This window comes from Hippopotamus amphibius, chromosome 2 (assembly GCF_030028045.1).
Source record: "Hippopotamus amphibius kiboko isolate mHipAmp2 chromosome 2, mHipAmp2.hap2, whole genome shotgun sequence".
Taxonomy (NCBI): domain Eukaryota; kingdom Metazoa; phylum Chordata; class Mammalia; order Artiodactyla; family Hippopotamidae; genus Hippopotamus; species Hippopotamus amphibius.
In genome coordinates, this window is record NC_080187.1 from 206,418,602 (window position 1) to 206,437,245 (window position 18,644).

Consider the following 18,644-nt stretch of genomic DNA (forward strand, 5'->3'; position numbering starts at 1 on the left):
CACGCCTGGAGCCCATGCTCTGCAACAGGAGAGGCCACCACAATGAGAAGCCCACGCACCACAAGGAAGAGTATCCCCCGCTCGCCGCAACTAGAGAAAGCCCGTGTGCAGCAATGAAAACCCAACACAGCCAATAAAATAAATAAAATAAATTAATTAATTAAAAAAAAAAACATAGGTAGTAAGCTCCTTGACATTGGTCTTGATGATGATTTTTTGAATTTGACACCCAAAACAAAAGCAACAAAGGCAAAAATAAACAAGTGGGACTATATCAAACTAAAAAGCTTCTGCACAGCAAAGGAAACTATCAACAAAATGAAAAGGCAACCTGTATAATGAGAGAAAATATTTGCAAATCATGTATCTGAAAAGGGGCTAATATCCAAAATATATAAAGAATTCATACAACTCGACAGCAAAAAAATACACAATATGATTAAAAAATGGGCAGATCTGAATAGACATTTTTCCCAAAGAAGACATACAGATGGCCAACATATACATGAAAAGATGCTCAGGGGCTTCCCTGGTGGCGCAGTGGTTAGGAATCCACCTGCCGATGCAGGGGACACTGGTCTGATCCCTGGGCTGAGGAGATCCCACATACCGCAGAGCAACTAAGCCCATGCCCCACAACTACTGAGGCCATGCGCTGCAACTACTGAAGCCCGTGCACCTAGAGCCCATGCTCCACAACAAAAGAAGCCACCACAATGAGAAACCCAGCCACCGCAACAAAGGGTAGCCCCTGCTTGCCATACTAGAGAAAGCCTGTGTGCAGCAATGAAGACCCAATGTAGCCAAAAATTTTAAAAATAATAACAAAATAAATCTCAAAAAAAAAAAGATGCTCAGTATCACTAATCATCAGGGAAATGCAAATCAAAACCACAATGATATACCATCTCACCCCTGTCAGAATGACTATTAATCAAAATGACAAGAAACAGCAAATGCTGGAGAGGATGCGGAGAAAAGGGAGCCCTTGTGAACTGTTAGTGGAAACATAAATAGGTGCAGCGACTATGGAAAACAGTGTGGTGGATCCTCAAAAAATTAAAAATAGAACTATCATATGATCCAGCAATTCCACTTCTGGATATTATCTAAAGAAAACAAAAACACTAACTTGCAAAGGCATCTGCCTCCCCACATTCATTGGTGTACTGTTTACAGCAGCCAACATACGGAAACAACCTAAGTGTCCATTGATGACTGCATGGAGAGAGAAACTGTGGTGTAAATATACAATGGAATATTATTCAGCCATAAAAAGAGAGTGAGATTTTGCCATTTATGACAACATGGATGGGCCTTGAGGGTATTATGCCAAGTGAAATAAATAAGACAGAGAGAGACAAATACTGTATGATCTCTCTTATATGTGGGATATTGAAAAAAAACAAAAACAAAAAAACAAGCTCATAGATACAAAAACAGATTAGTGGTTGCCAGAGGTGGGGGATGGAAGGGGGGGTGGATTGGTGAAGGGGGTCAACAATAACAACCAAAAAAGCAATTTAAAAAATAAAAGAGAAAAAGAAAGAATCTCCAGAGAGCTTCTTACAAAAACAAAACAGATTCCTGCAGCCTGCCAAGCTGGACTTTCTGAATCAGATTATCCAGGAGTGGGACCTTGGACATTTCAACAAACTCCCCAGGGCACTCTTACGGAGAGCAGTCAGGGCGAGTCACTCCACCTATCCTGGGGAAATTTAGTCCCAAAGAGGCCTTGAGCCAGTCATCAGCAGAACCAAAATCAGAACTGGGTCTACTGACTCACAGTTAGATATTCTTTCCACACCAAGACCAGAAACCTACAGGACCCAGAGAACTGAACATCATTTATTTGTTTTAATTTTCTTAAACTCAAAGATACTAATGCCCATAGTTTAAAGAATCAGATATAGGTCATTTTACACGGCTTATATGAAAACACACAGTTCCTTGCCCATGCACCCCCATCTGCCCCTCCCCACAAGGAGCCACGTTCAACTCTTTTAGCTGATTCTTTTGATATTGAAGGAAACCAGAATGTCACCCCAAAATATGCCTCTTTGACATAATTATTTTGAGCTGAAGGCAATTAAGAAGCAGCAAATGCAGGAAAAGCTTTCCCTACCCTTCCCCTCTTTTCTGCTTAAAGGCAGGATATAAGTTCTCCTTTTCTGGAGACATTTTTATCAGCCCAGAAACGTACCAATGGAACCTACAAAAAACCTTACTCTGTTAGTTCCCTCCCATACAGTCTGCCGTCCTTGGAAGTCCAAAACTGTTTTCCTTTGTCCTGTCATTTATCTACAGATTTATTGTTTTTTGTTAAAGATTCTAGATAAGCCAGAGTTCTAAACTATTTTGAGTTGCTTTTCACTGACGTTTCTCTGGCGAGATGTGTACCCCATGCATTAATACATTATTTTTCTCTTATTAATCTGTTATTTTGTTAAAGAGCCCCAGTTGAAATCCTAAGGCGGGTAAAGTTTTCCCTCCCCTACAGTATTTACTCCCACCCTTGGCATCGTTTGCATTTGTACAATGAGCACACATCACTTTGTTATTCTTATGTGGTCCTCATAATACGGTGAGGATGGATCGCCAGGTCTGGCATTGGGACCAGGTGCGCCCAGGGTTACTGGGCACAGGCCACCAGCTCCTCCAGGGCTTGCTCTCGGCGGTTGCCATGGACCAGCAGCACCTCCTTGATGCGGTCCTGTTGGAAGCCCATGTCGCTGAACTGCTCTGAGAGACGCAGGAACTCCCCTGCCTGAGGAATGGGAGGCAGAGGGGGGCAGGGGACGCTGTGAGGCTGGGCCTCTGCCTTGGGGAGCCCCTTCCCAGGTGCCCAGTGTACATACCCACTGAAAGCTGTGACCCCCACAGGACAGGTGAGCCTGATCCTGGGCAACACCCGTAGTTCTCCTGTACCTCAGCGACATGGGCTCAAACCCCCCTTCCTGTGCCAAGGAAGGAGGCCCCAGCCTGGCCACCGGCTCTCTCTGTCCCGGCTTTCCTTCCCCACTCCGGCTCACTCCCGACTCCCTGTGCTCAGGCGCTGCACTGGGGCAGGAAGAGGAAGCTGCATAAGGGTGCCCAGAGGATGCACAGCGCATGGTCTCCGTCCAGGCCCCAAAAACCCTGCCAAGGTCTCACACAGCACACAGCCTCCGCCTGCCTTCTTCCTCCGGCCCCAGTGCTGGAAACTTCCCTGCCTCTCCCCACACCTCCTCCTCAGCCTCTCTCCCACACTCCCATCCCTCCCTCAGCCTCTGTAAAGACTGCTCTGCCTGGGCCAACTGCTGATTGTGGACAGGTCACACTCATCGGGCGCTTAGAACGTCCTCCTACTGGGACCACAGCCGCAGGCGTTCTGGATTTCCAGGTAGGCGGCAAACTCCCCGAGCAGAGAGTTCAACCATCGTTGTGCTACCTATCCGGCTCCTGTCTGGGTGTCTGACAAAGAGTGGGCAATCAATATCCGTTGTGTTGATTCAGTTAAATAACATTCAAGCCCTCCCTCCTGTGTCCTTCCTTCCCTTTCCTCTTCCCCTTGGATTCTCTCGCCTTCCCTGTGTGTCCTCTCCCTGGGCTCCCTGCTGCTCCCCAGGGCTGAGCAAGCAGGCTGTCTCTTGCAGCCCTCAGGCTGGCTCTGGCACCAGTGCTCCCCTGCACACCAGGTCCACGCGTGCACCCCACACCTCCCCTCCCCGGGGGCCCCGGCCGGAGGCCCTGCTGACCTGGCTCTCAGAGAACTGGAACATCTCCATGGCCTCGTCCACCAGGCCCTCTTCATAGCCCTGTCGCAGCAGCCGGTCACAGGCGCTTAGGTAGCTGAGAAACTGGGCCGGAAAGGGGCACAGAGGGAAGGATGCACGGTAAGAGGAGTGGCAGGGGCAGCAGATGGGCTGACGGAGGCACCCAAGGGCCTCATTAAGGCTGAGCTCAGGGCCAGGCTGACTGGGCTACCTGCCACAGCCAGGGTGGCCCCAGAGACCCATGAGCCAACAGAAGAGGGTCAGAGGCCTCCCCTGGGGACAGATGGACAGCAAAGCCTCACCAATGGTCCCAAGCTGGGGGCTGGAACACAGGAAGAGGGCTGTCGGCGTGGCCCAAGGTGTTCCCAGAACCTAAGTGGGCCTGGGAATGGGCCAGGCCTCAGAAACATGGGTGTCTACCCACCACCCACCCAGCCTGCCCACCCTCCCTGATGAGCACCCGCCTGTGTACCCACCCCTCCACCCCCGACACCTAACATCTTTGCCACCCAGGGCTCCATGGGCCCCAGTCTGCAACAGTCCTGCACTGGTGCAGGAGAGGGGAAGGGCCAGAGGAGCACCCACAGGGCTGAACGCGCTTCCAGCCACTCCCTGCTTAGTCATCAGGGGCTACTTTTGCCCTCAGGATAAAGTGCTGCCTCCCACCCCAGGTTCAAAGCCCTGCTCGCCTCTGTCAGCAGTCTCAGCTGCTCCCTCAGCACCCCCAGACTCCTGCACGTCCGGCTCGGCTCCACAGCCAAGGCCAGCCTCACTCCTCATCCCTGGGGAGCCTCTCCCCACCCCCGTCTCCACCAGGCGCTCCCACAGCACCCCACGCTTCCCCTCACAGACAGCTTTGTAACTGCTCTACTGTCTTGCTCAGCTTTCCCATCCACTAACTTTTTGTTTCACGAGAGAGGAGTTGTTGTTCACCACTGTGTCCCTAGCACCCAGCGTGGCAGGCAGGCAGAAGGAGCTCAATAAATGTATGCCGTGTTTATAAAATGAATTAAGAACTACCTTCCGGGAGCTCACAGCTCAGTGGGGGAGATAAACCAGATACAGGAAAACATGCGTGCCAGGCAGATCAAAGCAGGATTTATAGGGAGTCAGTGCCAAACGAAGGCTCCAGATGATGAGAATTATGGGTATAAGTGGAGGAGAAACAGGTCGGGTTTCTGCAGACCTTCAGAACTGGGCAGAAAACACGCATCATATAGACTAATGGTTTTCAAACTATTTTAGCTTCTGAACTGTCCAAGCACCAGGGGGCTTCAACAGCAACAGGGTAAGGTTGAAGCTGCTCTGGGAGAACTGGGGGCAGGAGGTGGAGGAAGCCCAGAGTCCAGCGCCCCCACCCCAGGGACCTTGCTCTGAGCCCATTTTGAAAACCACCCAACCAAGGTTTCCTTGCACAGTTGAGGAAACTGAGGTCCAGGCAGGGTGGGTGGCTTGCCCAGGGTCCCAGGACTAGGGCCCAGATCACCTGACCTCTTGGCCAGTGCCTTGTCCATCGGGGGGCCAGCTGCTAGAGGAGGGGCTTTGAGCTAGCTTGAAAGTAGACAGGGTTTCCAGAGGTGAAAACAGGGGCAGGGCAGGCGGGGAATGCTCCCTTCACCTCCTGCTTCATCCACAGCAAAGGTTCTCGGCCTGGTGCTGACTGCGGCTCCCTGGGAGATTTAAAACCACTGGTGCCTCAGTGTCACTCCCCATAAATTGCTGATGCTCACCTCCAGAGGCCCGGATATGACTGGGCAGGGGCAGCCTGGCCACTGGGATTTTTATAGCCTGCCAGGTGATTCTCGTGTGCAGCCAAGGTTGAGAATCTCTGACTCAGTCCATACCAGCAGACCCAAGCCAGGCTGCATATCGGAACCATCTGCAGATTTTTAAAAATGACAGGCCCCTGGGCCCACTCCAGAGCCACTGACTGGGACCCTGCTGCATAGGTCCTGAGAATCTACATTTGTAAGGATTCTGATGCTTGGTTAGTTGCCAGGCCTATCTCAGGCCCCAGGGTAGGTGAGGGTGAGACCACAGGATGGGACCCCCATATTCCCCTCCATTCTGTGAATGGGGTAAGTGAGGTTCAAAGAGGGAACCTGATGTGCCTAGAGTCCCATGGCAAGACTGGGCCTGGCCTATGGACCCTCACACATGCCACCCATACCTGTCCTGCAGGCAGTCAGTGGGCACTTGGATCCTTGTGGAAGGAAGGAAGGAAGGAAGGAGTGATGGACGAAGCTTATCTTCTGTATCTCTCCCACTCTTCCTGTTTCTTCCAAGGGCCCTGTCTCCATCACCTGATACCCTCTCTCATGTGTCCCTCATCTCTGACCAAAAAGGATTTGCTGTAGTGTTTGTTTTTCAAAGGGAGAAGGACTGTGAACCCAAAGGAGATGCCCAGTTAATGGTGGAGCTTCATAGAACACAGAGGAATACTAACCTGCTGTAGGAGGACAGATGAAGTCGTCCAATTGCCCTCCAGGCCCACCTCTTAGGGCCTGGCCCCTGACTGCTCACTAGGGGAAGGCCCACCAGGCAGGTGGTCAGTCTACGTCTGGAAACACAGCGTTCCTGACGCAGTGAGAATCTCCCAGCCCACCCACAGGGAGGCCAGTGCCCTTCAGACCCCCGCAGTCATGGGCTGAGACCTCAGCCTTGTCACAGGGTCTGGGGAAGCTGGGGGGGCATGTCAGAGTCCCCACCAAGGGTCTGGCCCCTCACAACCCTCCTGCACAGCTTCTTGGCCAAGGTCCCAGCTTTTCAGCAGGAGTCGAAGGTGGCGGCAACTTTAGATCTACTCTTAAATCTCAGAGCAGCTTAAGGTGCTGCTCTGAAAGGTTCTCACACAGAAAATGAAAGAAAAGCACTGTGCAACAAAGATTCAGAATCAAACCAGCCTGGCCTCCACCCTGGTGCTGCCATTGACTGGTTATAGGAACCTCCCTGGCCTCAGTTTCCTCATCTGCAAAGTGGGAACAGTAAAAGCAACCTTGCAGGAATGAGAAGACCTAAATGAATACTCTCGGATTGAGGGACTAGCACAAAGGTGCTCAGTATATATTAGCAGTACCCCTGCCAACTCCCCCACCATGTTAGCCATGTGGGGGTCACTATGTTGAAAGTTTTCCTCTAGGACAAGGCATAGACTGAAGAACTGAGTAGAACAGAAGCAGGAGTGGGTGGGAAGGAGGACCAGGTGCATTTCCCACCTCCTCAACCTGCAGCAACACATCCCGCTCTGGTTCTTGTTTGAGTTACTCTCCTTCTGTCACTCCCTCACCAAGGAGCAGGCAGCTCTGGACCTCAGGGACTCAACATATGGCAGTCATCAGTGATTACGGAGAGAGTGTCCAAGCCCTCTGATGGTGGTGGGGCAGAGACAGGAGAAAGGAAAACGCGCCAACTCCCCTGGGATATTTTAATACTTGTGGCCCAGCTTTCCAACCACAAAGAGCCCTGATGTGTAGAAAGCAACGCAAAAGGGGATATTACATTCAGGCAGCGGAATGGGTTCAGGCAATGGGATTCAATGTTACCTCCTGCTCTGCTCACAATCCTTCCATGCCTCCCTTTTGCTACTGGGTCACTGAGAAAATTCTCAGCCCAGTCTTCAAGGCACCCTTAATCTGCCCTCCATTCCCCTCCCTGTCTTACCTCCCACCAGCCTGCCTCATGCATTCAGCGAGACTGTTGGATCAGGGCCCCCCAAGCCCTTCCTGTCTCTACTCCTTTGTGCATACTGTTTCTCCTGCCTGGAAAATCATCTCTTCTCCTTCCTTCAAATTCAGATCTTATCCATCCTTAAAGTCCAGCTCAAGGCTTGACACCTCCATGAAGCCTTTCTTGATCACTGAAATCTCCCTGTGATAGATTAAGAACAGTCATATACCCTCTGCAGCTTCTCCCATCAAGAGGTGGAGTCTATTTTTCCACCTTTTTAGTCTGGTCTAGTCTATGACATGTTTTGGCCAACAGAATAAGGCAGACATGGCTGTATAATTTCAACCTCAAGAGACCTTGCAGCTTTCACTCCTGTTCCCTTGGAACCAAGTGGGCTAGCTTGCTGGAGATATGTGGCCCAGGTGACAAGTATCACCAACCACTGGACTGTGATCAAGGCCATCCTAGACTATTCAGCTCTAGCCGAGTCACCAAACTGTAGCCATATGAGAGACCCCAGGTGAAACCAGCAAAAGAATACCCAGCTGCCCCCACCCCAAACTGCCAACCCAGAGAATCACGAGCAAACTAAGGGTTTAGTATTCAGCCACTAAATGCTGGGGTGACGGTCACACAGCACTAGATAACGGAAACACCCCTGCAACGCGCACATCCCTTCTGCTCCCAGGCATCTTCTCATCAGCACCTCTCTTTTGGCAATTCAGGGGCTGCCACTCTCCTGCAGGTGCTCTCACAATCTTGGCTTGTACTGGGGCTCAAGACCTGCTCCCAAATATTAGAGCAGCTTGGAGTGCTACCTTTGGAGTGTCCTCATTGTGTCCACTTTTCTTCCAGTAAGTGAATTCTTTAAAAATAGAACCTGGGTGGGGTAGATTCTGAGGTACACCTTCCAGATACGCCTTCCTTGAGGGTCTTGTTGCAGCTGCTGGGAGAACTGGGAGACACCATCAGCTATCTGTCCCTATAGGGACAGCCTTAGCTGCAGAGAATCGCTTCTCTCAAGTCACCTTCTTCCCACATCCAGTGGCTGTTTGAGGCAGAGTTATGAAGTCCTGACCATCTCATCGCCAATTAGGACACCTCTGAGGGGCCATATTTATGGGGTTGGCTGTAACTGGGTCTACAAAGCTCAACCTCTCCCTCTACACATTCTTGCTTCTGTCCTTTCCCTTCCCCAGGAGTTGTTCCCAAGGGTCTCCTTAATAAATATCCCGTATGCCAAACTCCACTGGAGTCTGCTTCCTGAGGAACCCAACTATAATACTGGTTTTCCCCATAGCTCCTAGCTGCGTCTAAACACCCAGCAAAGTGCCCAGCAAATACTGGCGACTAGGTTGATGCATGGATAGCCAGAAAGAGAGAGGGATGGATATGGGTATGGATAAACTGTTGGGGGAAGTGGTTAGAGCTGTGCCATCCAATATGGTAGCCAGTAACCACATGTGGCTATTTAAATTAAATTTTAATTAATTACAATTCTCAGTAACACTAGCCACATTCCAAGTAACCACATATGGCTAGCGGCTACTGTATTGGATAACACAGGTATGAAATATCTCTCCTGTTGCAGAAAGTGTTATTGGGCAGCTCTGGAGAGATTCGTGGCTGGCCAAAGCTCCAGTCCTCTGTATTTGGGGCAAAGACTTGGACAGGAGTAGAATATTGAAACTCCCCAAGTAGGCATGGGGATTCCTGATAAACTCCTATGGAGATGGTAGCATTAGGGTCTAGAAACTTGCTCACAACCCACAACAATTAATTCCAAGCTGAAATTCTGCCTCTAGAGAAAAACACAAAATATCTTCAAGTTGAAGATTAAAATAACGTGGCCCCTCAATGTGGCTGGTTCCAGGTCCACAGCCTTCCAGCTCTGGGTCCCTCACTCACCTGGCTTAGGCTCTGCCGCCCCGTCTTCTGCAGAGCCACGATGGCCCTGTGAAGGGGATAACCCAGGGCGACCACTGGCCCGATGAGGTCTTGCTCCTCCTGGCTCAGGGCAGACAGCAAGTCAGCAGAATCAGGGTGCAATCTGTGGGTGGCGAGAGGCTGGGGCACCTGCCCAGGAGGTGGCAGGCAGGTGTACGGATTGAGGGACTGAAACACAGACCAGATGGGTGTGTCAGTTACCACTGGAGGTGACACCTGGCTGGGCAGGACATTTTCAAAGGTGCCTTTATGTACCACCTTCTCTACAGAGTGTAGGGAATAATATTGTGAGAAGCTTGGAGTCCTACAGACCTGGGTTCAGATTCCAGCTCTCTACTGTTTACTCAGTTTACTTATGTGTAAAATGGATGCAGTCGTACCAGATACCTTGCAGGGTTGTTACAAGGCTTAAATAAGACAAGGTGAGAAAAGTGATTAGCAAAAGGCCAGGCATACAGAAACTGAGAGTAGATGATAATATTGCTTAGAACAACACTGAAAGAGAAATATGATAGGCTCATTCTACTGTATTTTCCAGATATTGAAGTCAAGGTGCAGAAAAGTTAATGACCTGGTAAGCAACACACTTTTGGGAACTGAACCCTACTCAGACTCAAATCCAGGGTTCTCTACCCCACACCTTAGTGAGGGGATGCAGGGGTATCTTCCCAGCCGGACCCTCCTTCTTGAGTTTGGCTGGGCTGGGGCTTGGCCAGGCATGGAGCAGGGTAGGAACTGGATACAGCTATGGTGCTGGGGAAACCCACACAACCCTGGACTAAGGAGGGTAGCTTGAAGGCACTTCAATTGATTTGGCTGGCATCACCCCAATCCATCTCCTGTGAAGAAGCATCCATCTGCTAACCCTGAGCATGCTGCCCTGTCCCTTCCTCCCCAAGAAAAGCCTACCTGCTTCCCTGGCTCCTGGAGCAGAGTGTGTGTGACATGTGAATTCCCCACCTGTCCTCATCTTAGGTCTTTCCCTGACATGACCTTATCCTAGTAGCTGCTCTTTACCTCCAGGTTAAAAACATGCAAATCTTAGGATTTGAATCTACTTTTGTGACCTTGAAAAAGACTTTTGGCTGCTCTCTGCCTCAGTTTTCTCCTCTATAGAACAGCTGCCTTACCTGCCCCCATCCCTCCCCTTCAACCGCCTACAGAGTTGTTGCTAGAGTTAAATTTAATAAGGACCAGGGAAGAGCCCTCCTGGTATCAGCATCTAGTCCATGATGTGGGTGTGGCCTGTGCAGTTTACACAGCCTCTTCTCTGTTCACTCTAAATAACTGTGTGAGGGGTTGCTGCCCACTTAAAGGCAGAGAAGGGATGGCTCAGAGCAGTTCAGTGACTTGCCTAAGCTCACACACCAGTGACTGGGAAAAGCCAGAGCTTGAGTCTGTCATTTGGATGTCATTTCACCTTGGCCTGTTGCATCTCCTGGCCTGACTGTGGAGCTTCTGGGGGGCAGGCAGCTGTGCCTGACTGCCACCTCCTGCTACTAATCCTGACTGACCCCATCTGCTCCAGATTCAGGTTTTATGGATACTTACACAGTTTGGACCATTTAAAGAAAAAAGACACAGTTATGGATATAAAACTATGGACAAGGCCTTGGAAGGAGCTAAGTGAGGGGCTAGAGGCTTAAGCTTTATTGGTTTCACCGTATGTTCATATCTGCTCCCAGTTCTTCTTGGTGCACATCCTCTGTCCTGAAGCCTTCCCAGCCTGCAGCAACCCTCACCTCTCGCTCAATACCTGATTCCTCCCACTGCATAGTGCTGTCTTGTCTCACACTGCCTTGCCCAACTCTCCTTGTCCTGTGCTTTTGACTTTGTTTCTTCCAATCCAGTCTCTTGCAGGAAGTAACCGTACAGTGAGTGTTCCTTGATTGAGCCTTCAGCTCACCCATCCTACAGCAAGCCTTGCCCGGTGGGAAGCCCTAGAGTTGAGCCACATTCATGGATTCAACAGACATTCATTGAGCACCCCCTACGGGCCAAGTGTGCTGTTGGGTGCTCTGGAAACAAAAATAAATGCTATTCAATCCCTGCCCTAAAAGACCTCATATTCTATTGGAAGAGACAGGCAGATACTGGATAATTACAATTATTGTGACATGCGCCCTAATAGAAGCAAAGACGGCACAGTGAGAAACAGAGGGATTGGGACCTCTGAGCCAGGAATATTCTAGGCAAAGGGCCGCGGGAAGGACAGCATGGTATAGGGCCAGGTGAGAGCAGGTAGGGAGGAGGAGAGCGAAGAGGAGGGGACCAAGGCGTCGAACCAAGCTGGGGACCCAGACTGTGGGGGCCTCACTGCTGAGCAAAGGGGCAGGTTCCTTACCGCGACCATGGGCTTGTGGCTCCGCAGCGGGGGCCTGGCGCCGGCCGTGGACGGCCGCGGGGGCAGCGCAGGGGTGCTGGGGAGCGGTGGCTCGGGGCCCCGGCGCGGCGCCGGGGTGCTGGGGAGCAGTGGCTCGGGGCCCCGGGGCAGCGCAGGGGTGCTGGGGAGCGGTGGCTCGGGGCCCCGGGGCGGCGTCGGGGAGCTGGGGAGCGGGGGCACCGGGCCCAGGGCTGGCGCGGGGCCGGGGCAGAGGCTCAGAGCTCGGTGGCGGATGCGGTGCAGGAGGTTGCGAGGCCGGGCGGCCAGCCGGCCTTCGGAGAGCCGCCGCCGCGCCCCGGCCAGCTCCGACCTCACGCCGCGCAGCACGTCCAGCGAGCAGCGGTGTTGACCCAGGCTGGGGCTCGCCGGGGAGCTGGGCTGGGGGCTGCAGGCGTCCAGCTCTTCCTCCACCCCAGAGGAGGCTTCTTCCTCATCCTGGTCCTCCTCCACCCCCTCGTCTTCCTCAGGACGCTCCTGGGGTCCAGCCTCAGAACCTTGGGCTGCGGCAGGCATGGGCTCCAGCCCCTGCTCGGGACTGACCAGCAAGAGCCAGGCGGGAGGGGCTGAAGCTGCCCCCGGGGCATCGCACTGGACCGGGCAGGGTCCCCGGACGACAGCCTCCACCCAGAAGAGCGTCCTCCTCTCCAGGCTGAAGTCATGCTAAGGAGAGAAGGCCATGTGAGGCTCCGCCAGGCAGACCAGGGCCCAGGGGCTCACCCGTACATCCCGGCCTCCTGGGAACCTATTCAGCCATAGACTCGCCAGGCCTGGACAGCCTCTAATCGTAAGCCCCAGGCATTCACCGCAAGCTACCCTCACCCTCGGTTTTAGCTAGCACTGGGGTGAAAGGATAGCAATAACAATTTAATGGCAAACTCTGCAGGAAGGACTAAGTGAGGAACAGGTTAACAGAATGAAACGTAGTGAAATCAAATACCTAAGTCCTTTTGCCATCCAGTATATAGTTGAACAACAGCAGCTTAAAAAATTTCTCCAACAAAACTTGCTCTTAGGAAAGAAGCTTTCACCTGCATTAAGCACCGTTTGCCACTGAGCAGTTAGCCTTGCAGGCTCAGGCGCACAAACCTGTCTATGGAGTAGCGCTTGCCCCCATCCCATTCACTACCATCTGAGGTTATTTTGGGGCCCAGGAAATGTAAAAATCGCTAATCTTTGTTGAACTCTACTTAGTAGGTCCTAAGGTTATTCCTATTTCCAGATTATCATAATGAGTCTCAGAAAATTTAATTTGCTGGCGGTCAGATTCGTGGTGAGTGGTTGAGCTGGGATTCCTCTGACCATCTGACTGTAGTGCTTTCTCCACTACAGATCAAGGCACCTAAAAAATAAATCTGGAGCCCACACAAATCATCTAAATTGAGAGTTTATAAATGAGGCAAAAATAAAATATTCCCATTGCCTACCATTAAAACTAAGAACTGGAAATATAAAACTTCATTAAAAATATAAATATTCTTAAAAGCAATTTCAATGCTCTGTGATGGTCACTTAAGGCTGGGGGAAGTGGTGTGTGTGGGGAAAATGGGAGGTAGAAAGGCAGACAGGCACTGCCTCCTCCCACCCCTGACATGACCCTCTGTTGGGGAGAGGAACATAGCTGTTCCAAGCGCAGCTTCCCGACTGAGGTCGGGGAGTGTATCTTATTTCTCTTGGTATTCTCAGGGCCCAGGGCAGTTTTGGCCCTGAGAGGATATTTGTAAGTGTGTGCAGAATAAATGGTTAGAGAAAGAGAGTGGAGCAAAATAAGTGGGTTGTGAAGGACAGAGGAGGGAAAAACATGACTTCAGAACTGACGAGGCGGTCACGGAGAGACAGAGACTGAGAGGTAATGAGACAGTCAGCAGGAATCAGGGGGTAAAAGGATCCAAAGACCCAATTAAAAAAACCAGTACTTGTGATTTGTGGAACCTAAGCAAGATGATTCTAAAGTTCATATGAAAAACAAACAAATAAGAATAGCCAGAAAACCTCTGGGAACAAAAAGAGAAATAAGGGGGACTGGCCCTACCAGCTGTTAATATATATTATAAAACCTCAATAATTAAAGCTAAGGTACTGGCACAGATAAACTAAAGGTACAGAACAGAAAGTCCAGAAATAGACATTAATATCCATAGGACTTTAGTAAATAATGAGGTGGCATCTCAAGCAATGGGAAAAAGAGGAGCTGGTTAATAAATGGTGTTAGCCGAAATAAAGTTGGATCCATTCTCACATCATACACGAGGATGAATTCCAAAAGGATCAAAATTCAGTTGTATGAAATGAAACCATAAAAGTATAAAGGAGAGAAATCCTTTATAACCTTAAGTGGGGAAAACATTTCTCACTCTGAATTGAAATTGAGAAGCCATGAAAGTACACACATGCACATGTGAAAATCTGCATGGCAAATACACCCATAAGCAAGGTCAAAGGCAAATGACAAACTGGGGGGAAGACAGCACTGATAACACAGACTAATATAAGAGTGCCTAGAAATAGATAAGAAAAAGACCAACATCCCAATAGGGAAGTAGACAAAAGATATGGACAGTCCACAGAAAAAGAAATACAGATGGCTCTTAAACACATGAAAAGCTGCTCAACCTCACTCATGATGAGAGAAAGGCAAAATAAAACTACACTGAGATACCATTTGCCTATGCCTGGGCAAAGAGCCATCTGATGACTCTCTGTTGCGGAGTGGAGCTGAGGTATAGGCCCTGAGTGCTGGTTGGATGTAAATCAGTATAACCCTTATGGAGGGCAATTTGGAAATATACTTCAATTTGAAAGGACATCCGCATATAGTCCTTCCCTGCAGCATTGTTTGTAATGGCAAAAGACTGGGAAGAACCTAGGTGTTCATCAAGAGGGGATTCATTCAATACAATACAATGTATCCATTTAATGCAGTACTATGCAGTGAAAAACAAACTGAATAAATTTTCTATGTACTAATATGGAAGGTCTTAAAATATATTAAGTGAAAAAACCAAGAAGAACAGTGTATGTAAAACGCTACCTCTGGTGTAAAAAAGGAGGAAACAGCTGTATTTGCTTGTATATACACACACAGGAATCTCTGGAAGAATACACTTTAAAAAATGAGTAACAGAGGTTACCAGCAGGGTGGGGACAGGACGGAGGGGAAGGTGTCAGTGGAAGACTTTTCATTCTTTCAGGGTAGGCAAACTGCCTGGGAGCCAAACTTAGCTCCAACCTTGTTTTTATAAAGAAAGTGTTATTGGAACACAGCCATACCCATCCACTCCCTTCTGTAATATGTATGGCCCTTTCTCCCTACAACAGCTGTGTGGAGTAATTGCCAGTTTTCACTATTGGGCCCTGTACAGAAAAGGTTTGTTGACCCTTGCTCTATACCTATATATACATAGATATACATATAAATATATATATATATACACACACACACATATATATTTCATTTCAAACTGTGTGAATGTATTTTCTCTCTAAAAAAATTTAATTGCCAAAAGGGAAATTAACTCTAATTAAAGGGAAACTATGATAAAACAAAAAAACACAGACTTGCTGAGCCTCCTTGGGAAGGCAGTAGAGTGCAGGGGGGTGGACGTGGGCTTCGGGGTCTGACGGACTCATGTTGGAGTCCTGGCTGTGTCACTCACAAGCCACATAGACTCTGTTGGTCACCTGGGTGGGAACTTTGGTCTCCTGTGCCATAGGGAAGGAACACCCACCTGCTAAAAGGGTCATAAAAATGAGAGAGAAGAGTGAAGGTATAAAGAGCACCTAGCATGGGGCTGGTGCATAGCAGGTGCTCAATAAATGGTAGCTGTTTTTTTTTCCCTTTAGGCCACTACAGTTTCATCTGGTAATCTAACCACTATCTATAACATTGTTGCTATGGGAAAATGTGTTTCAAGTTCTAAACTCTGGGAATACAGCCCAGTTAACTTGAAAGACTGACCAGTACCCTTGGAAGGCTGTAAATCATACTTGGAGTCTCATGCTTCTCTCTTTGGTAGCTTGCCACAGCAGGAAAAGAAATGGAGGCTCAGGAAAGGAAACAGGCTCAAGGGAGTACAGATGCCCACCCTGAGAACAGGAGGCAGTGCCAGGGCCAGCACGTGGCCTAGGACACTAGATATAGACTTGGCAGAAGGGTGCCCATTTCTGCTTCTGAGAGAAGTAACCTTCAGAGCAGCCTCTTCCCAGTTTGGCTTGAGCTCAGCAGAGAGGGAAAGGTTGTGATAGTCTACCTCCACTGGAGCTTAGTAAAGCAAGTTCCTCTTCCTGACAGTATAGGCCCTACTGCCAGAGGGAGGGCCCACAGCACAGGCTGCCTGGGGAGCGTGAGAGCTCCTGCCCCACGGAGCGTGGGCCCCTGGACACTGTGCTCTGGACTTTACAAAACTTATTTCTGTTCTGGGTCCTAAGGAGCTTATGTGCAGCTCCAGGGTCTGCAGATGAGTCTCCTGCTCCTTGAGTGCCCCCAGGCGACTCAGGCCTCTCTACCTGACCCTCCCCAAGCCTCTCCTTCCTGCACTATGCTCTCTGCACCTCACTTCCCACAACCCATTTTTTTGTTTGTTTGCCCACGAATATTATCTATCCAATGTCTCTCATGTTCCAATCTTTCTCTTAGCCATCATGAAATGGTCTGGAGTGAGGACCTGGGTTTTAGTCCCGCCACTGCCACTATCTTTGGACCCTTCTCTGAGCCTCAGTTTCCTCATGTGCAAAGTGAGTGAGAGCTGAACTAGATCCTCAAACTTCCCTACAAAGTAGCCCACAGACAGTGCTGAATAAGCACACAAGAGCCTGAGGACTCAGTCCTAAGAGACCCCAACACCAGCTCCACAGTTCTTTGCAATCCTTTTCTTTCATTTTTTAAAATTTATGTGAATTTTGCCTTCTACCCCATGATGTTACCTGTGTTATAATATAAATATAATAGGTTTCCTCCTAAATCTTCAAGTAAATTTGACTCACTTGGAAGTTAGGTAATCATGTTTATCCTGAGGGTATGTGATACCACCATATACACTTGGGTGCATATCCCAGTGTGTGAGCCATGGGGCAAGGGTACTTCAAGGGTGCCCCCCAGGGTAGATGTGCTTTGGGTCTGTGGAACAATAATCCTTTCTGATGTGTCCCATGTAACTGTCTGCATTTTAATGGAGGATTCTGGAGATAGTATCTTAGCCCAACGGAGTGGCTCTAATTGTGGAATTTTAGATCTGGCAACAGGCTGATAGAGAAGAGAGGAATTGGAGCATCCTTGCTATGACTCTCAGTCACTGCTTATAGGCAACCTTCCAGTTATTCTAAACTTGAAATAAGACCCACTAAATAGCCCCCATCACCAGGTCACTAGACTTCTTCATGAAATGTCTTTTCCTCTTGGGTTACTTCCAAACTTCCTAGAATATACCAGCACAGGACTAGCTGCCATTTAAAATCAAGGAACAAGAGACCTCATGGGGCTCAGCGTCAGAGCCCCAGACCCAGGGATGAGAAGACAGCCAGAGAGATACACTTACCATAGAACCCAGCAGAAGCTCCCTGCAGTCTGGGACACTGAGCTCTGGCGCAGGGAGGGGCTCTGTGCCTATCACAAAGCCCTTGGGCACCTTGAAGGGGACACCATCCAGGGCATTCATTCTGTCAGAGGAGTGTGGAGATGGCTGAGCAGGGCTGGGGCAGGCCTCCTGGTGGCAGTGAGAGAGAGAATCCCTGAGGACCAGGCTCAGGCCTCAAATGGCTCACTGCTCTCCTGTGTAGTGACTTTGCTGAGCCGCACACAGCCAGGAAGGAAAAGGTGAAGTGACCGGTGCTGCGTAAGGGAGGAAATGAATAAAAACAAGAGTATTCAAACTGACAGCAATTGACTAGTTCACATTTAAGTCTTTCTCTCTAGACCACTGTTTCCCAAAACATGGTCTGTAACCCTAGTTCTAAAGCATTTCATTGAGAGTTTTCACCCAAATGGTTAAGAAAGAAATATCAAATTACGTGAACTCTTCCAGAAAAGAAGAAAAGCAGGAATGTGTCCTAACTTGTTTTGATTTCAGCATCACCTTAATACCAAACCTGACAAGAAAATTAGAGGCTGAAATCTCATGAACATAAATGCAAAAATCTTATCGAAAATAATTATGGATAGAAAAATACAACACTGTCAGGTTGAATTTCTTTCAGGAATGAGAGACTGCCTTAACATTCCAAAATTAATCAATGGGAATAAAGATAAATATCAAAAGAATAAAAATGAAAAAGTGTATACTTATCTATCTCCATAGATGCAGAAGAAGCACCTGATAAAAGTAATATCTGTTCATGATTTTAACAAACAATAAACAAACACTTTTTAGCAACTTAAGAATAGAAGGGAATTTCCTTAACCTAACAAGAAATAGCTCTAAAACGTCTAGAGCAAACATCCCACTTAATGGCGAAATGTTAAAAGATATCCCCAAGATTGGAGATGAGACAGAGACGCCATCTCTTTGTTCAACACTGCACTGGAGGAACCAGCCTGTGCAAAAAGAGAGGGAAAAAATAAAACAAAAGTATAAGGATTGGAAAGAAACAAAACCACCATTATTTCTAGATGACATATTTATATATAGAAAAGCCAGAAGAAGAGTAAGGTAATTTAGTAAGGTCTTTGTACAAGGTCAATATACAAAAATCAATTGTATCTCTACATACACACAACAAACCATATAAATGTTATCTTTAAAATTTTTCATTAGAGTTTGGGATTGACATATACACACTGCTATATTTAAAATAGATAGCCAACAAGGACCTACTGTATAGCACAGGGAATACTGCTCAATATTCTGTAATAATCTCAATGGGAAAAGAATTTGAAAAAGCATAGATACACGTATATGTAT

At 48.8% G+C, this 18,644-nt stretch overlaps 1 protein-coding gene across 2 annotated transcripts; it reads right to left on the reverse strand.

The window, feature by feature from the left end:
* Window positions 1-1,835: 1,835 nt before the first annotated feature.
* Window positions 1,836-18,125, reverse strand: UBAP1L (ubiquitin associated protein 1 like). 2 transcript variants are annotated; one of them, XM_057719830.1, is made up of 5 exons: window positions 17,283-18,125; window positions 11,713-12,411; window positions 9,330-9,497; window positions 3,738-3,839; window positions 1,836-2,767 (listed from the first exon to the last, which is right to left on the reverse strand). In XM_057719830.1, the coding sequence occupies exons 1-5, from the start codon at window positions 17,400-17,402 to the stop codon at window positions 2,633-2,635; spliced, it is 1,224 nt and encodes a 407-aa protein (XP_057575813.1). In that variant the 5' UTR covers window positions 17,403-18,125; the 3' UTR covers window positions 1,836-2,632. The 2 variants fall into 2 exon arrangements, with proteins under 2 accessions (XP_057575813.1, XP_057575812.1); XM_057719829.1 differs by having other exon boundaries at window positions 9,330-9,536.
* Between the last annotated feature and the right edge of the window lie 519 nt (window positions 18,126-18,644).

Bases quoted from the DNA above. Each gene is read 5' to 3' on its own strand.
- UBAP1L (XM_057719829.1), bottom strand. From the start codon at position 17,402: ATGAATGCCCTGGATGGTGTCCCCTTCAAGGTGCCCAAGGGCTTTGTG. The intron at 12,412-17,282 runs GTAAGTGTATCT...TTCTCTCCTTAG, and splicing joins AGCTTCTGCTGGGTTCTATG to CATGACTTCAGCCTGGAGAG. The intron at 9,537-11,712 runs GTAAGGAACCTG...TCTGTGTTTCAG, and splicing joins GCCACAAGCCCATGGTCGCG to TCCCTCAATCCGTACACCTG.